At 60.9% G+C, this 2,268-nt stretch overlaps 1 protein-coding gene across 1 annotated transcript in view; it reads right to left on the reverse strand.

The window, feature by feature from the left end:
- The window catches only part of RCC1 (regulator of chromosome condensation 1), a 4,679-nt gene that overhangs the window by 2,078 nt on the left and 333 nt on the right, over positions 1-2,268 (reverse strand). The window contains exons 3-7 of the mRNA XM_008945730.1: positions 2,229-2,266; positions 1,320-1,499; positions 1,140-1,236; positions 317-439; positions 66-221 (exon numbers count right to left, since the gene is read on the reverse strand). Of these exons, the coding sequence (XP_008943978.1) occupies positions 66-221; positions 317-439; positions 1,140-1,236; positions 1,320-1,499; positions 2,229-2,266 (594 nt within the window). The remainder of the gene's footprint in view (positions 1-65; positions 222-316; positions 440-1,139; positions 1,237-1,319; positions 1,500-2,228; positions 2,267-2,268) is intronic.

Below are 2,268 nucleotides of genomic sequence, written 5' to 3' on the forward strand. Positions count from 1 at the left end.
GCAGCAGGAGCCCGAGGAGCCCACAGAGCTGGTGGGGAGCTGGGGGAGGACCCCCTGGGGCTCACCCAGCTGGTGGTAGTTGGAGAGGCCAAAGCCATAGATGTGCCCCTCCCGGGTGACAGCGAAGGTGAAGTAGGCCCCGCAGAAGGCGTCCTGGAACCGCATCTTGCCCCGGTTGCCTTTGCCCCTGACAGGGACACGCTGGGGGATCAGCAGGCGCTCTGGAGGGGGAGAGAAGGTGTCATGTGAGAGCTGATGATGGATTGATCCCCCTTCCAGCCCCCTCAGCCCCAGCTGGAGGGCTCCCAGGACTCACCCAGGCCTTTCCTCCCACCGCGGTTGGCGAAGAGCGCCGGCACGCGGCCCAGCTGGCCCTGCTCACCACAGCCACACGTCAGCAGGTCCCCGTCCACAGTCAGCATCACCAGGTGGTCGTTCCCTGGGAGGAGAGGAGGGAGAGGAGTGAAGCAGAAGCCCCAGTGAGACCCAGGGGTTGAGGTCTCACAGTGAAATTCCGCCTGCCGCAGCTTGCTAGAATTCAGCGGGGTTTACTGGATACCAGCTTCTGGCACAACTTAAACCCCCAAGAGATTTGGGTCCCTTAGGAACCTCACAGAGTTCAACCACTGCAAGTGCAGGGTCCTGCCCCCAGGGAGGAATAACCCCCTGCACCAGGACCGATCAGGGGTGACCTGCTGGGAAGCAGCTCCACAGAGAAGGACCTGGGCCCACGGGGGGACAATTTGCCCAGGAGACAGTAACAGGCCCTTGTGGCCAAGAAAGTCAATGGTCTCCTGGGGTGCATTCAGAAGAGTGTGGCCAGCAGGTCAAGGGAGGTTCTCCTCTCCCTCTACTCTGTGCCAGTGAGGCCACCTCTGGAGTACTGGGTCCAGTTCTGGGCTCCCCAGTTCAAGAGAGACAAGGAGCTACTGGAGAGAGTCCAGGGGAGGCTCTGGAGATGCTGAGGGGCTGGAGCATCTCTGTGCCAGGACAGGCTGAGAGCCCTGGGACTGTTCAGCTGGAGAAGAGACCTCTGAGCAGGAGGAAAAGGACATGGACTGTCTGGACCTTCACCTCCCAAGGGCTGTGACAGCCTCGTGCTGGGACCTGACCCACACGCACCCCAGGACCTCGCTCACCTGAGACAATTTTAACAACGGGTGCAGCGAGCTGGAGCAGCACAGGAACAGAGCTCATCTTCATGGGTTCCAGCAGACCGATCACCCCGTTGTTATCCTGGGTGGAGACAGACATGGGGACATCAGCTGCAGCAGGAGGAGCCATCAGCAGAGCTTCAAGTGCCTGAGGAAGCACCCTACCCGGAAGGAGCCCCAGACGAACACCCGTCCGTCCTCCGTCAGCGCAGCGGTGTGGCTGTCCCCTGCAGAGACCTGCACGACCTTCTCCTGCAGCTCCACCAGCCCTGGGGTGGTCTCCGACCCTTCTGCCGAGGTGTCTCGCCCAAGGGCACCTTCATCATTGCAGCCAAAGGTGTAGATCTGCAGCCACAGAGCAAGGCAGCATCTCAGACTGGTTGGGGAGGGAAGGGATCTTTCAAGGTCCTCTAAGTCCTCGAGCAGGGACATCCCCAGCTAGAGCAGGGTGCTCAGAGCCCCGGCCAACCTCCCCTGGGATGGTTCCAGGGATGGGGCAGCGACCACCTCTCTGGGCAGCCTGGGCCAGGGGCTCACCACCCTCAGCAGCAACAATTTCTCCCTTCTCTCTAGTCTCAATCTCCCTCTTTTAGTTTCAAACCATCCCACCTTGACCAGTCGTTGCAACGGGCCCTGCTCAAAAGTCTGTCCCCAGCTTTCTGACAGGTCCCTTGAAGGCCTGAAAGGCCACCAGAAGGTCTCCCTGGTGCCTTCTCCAGGTTGAATACCCCCATAGCTCTCCTGCTGGCCTCCCAGCAGAAGGGTTCCAGCCCTCTCATCACTTTTGTCTCCCTGCCTCTCCTGTGCTGAGAACTCCAGAGCTGGACACCACACTGCAGGATGAGACCCAGAGGCAACAGGCTGAGTGTGAAGCCAGTGGACAGAGGCCCAGCAGCTGAGTTATCCCTTTGACTCCCACCTGGTGATCACAGCACAAAGAGCACACTCATCCACCCCCAGAGCTGGAGGGAGCCACACGCCTGGGCAGCACAGGGCAGTTCCCACCCCAGCTCCAGCACTCCTCCCAGGGCTGGGGGACACACACAAGGCTCACCCCCTCCTTGCTGCACCCACCTTTCCTGTCTGGCTGAGGCACACCGTGTGCATCCCTCCT

This window comes from Merops nubicus, unplaced genomic scaffold (assembly GCF_000691845.1).
Source record: "Merops nubicus isolate BGI_N331 unplaced genomic scaffold, ASM69184v1 scaffold28708, whole genome shotgun sequence".
NCBI lineage: Eukaryota > Metazoa > Chordata > Aves > Coraciiformes > Meropidae > Merops > Merops nubicus.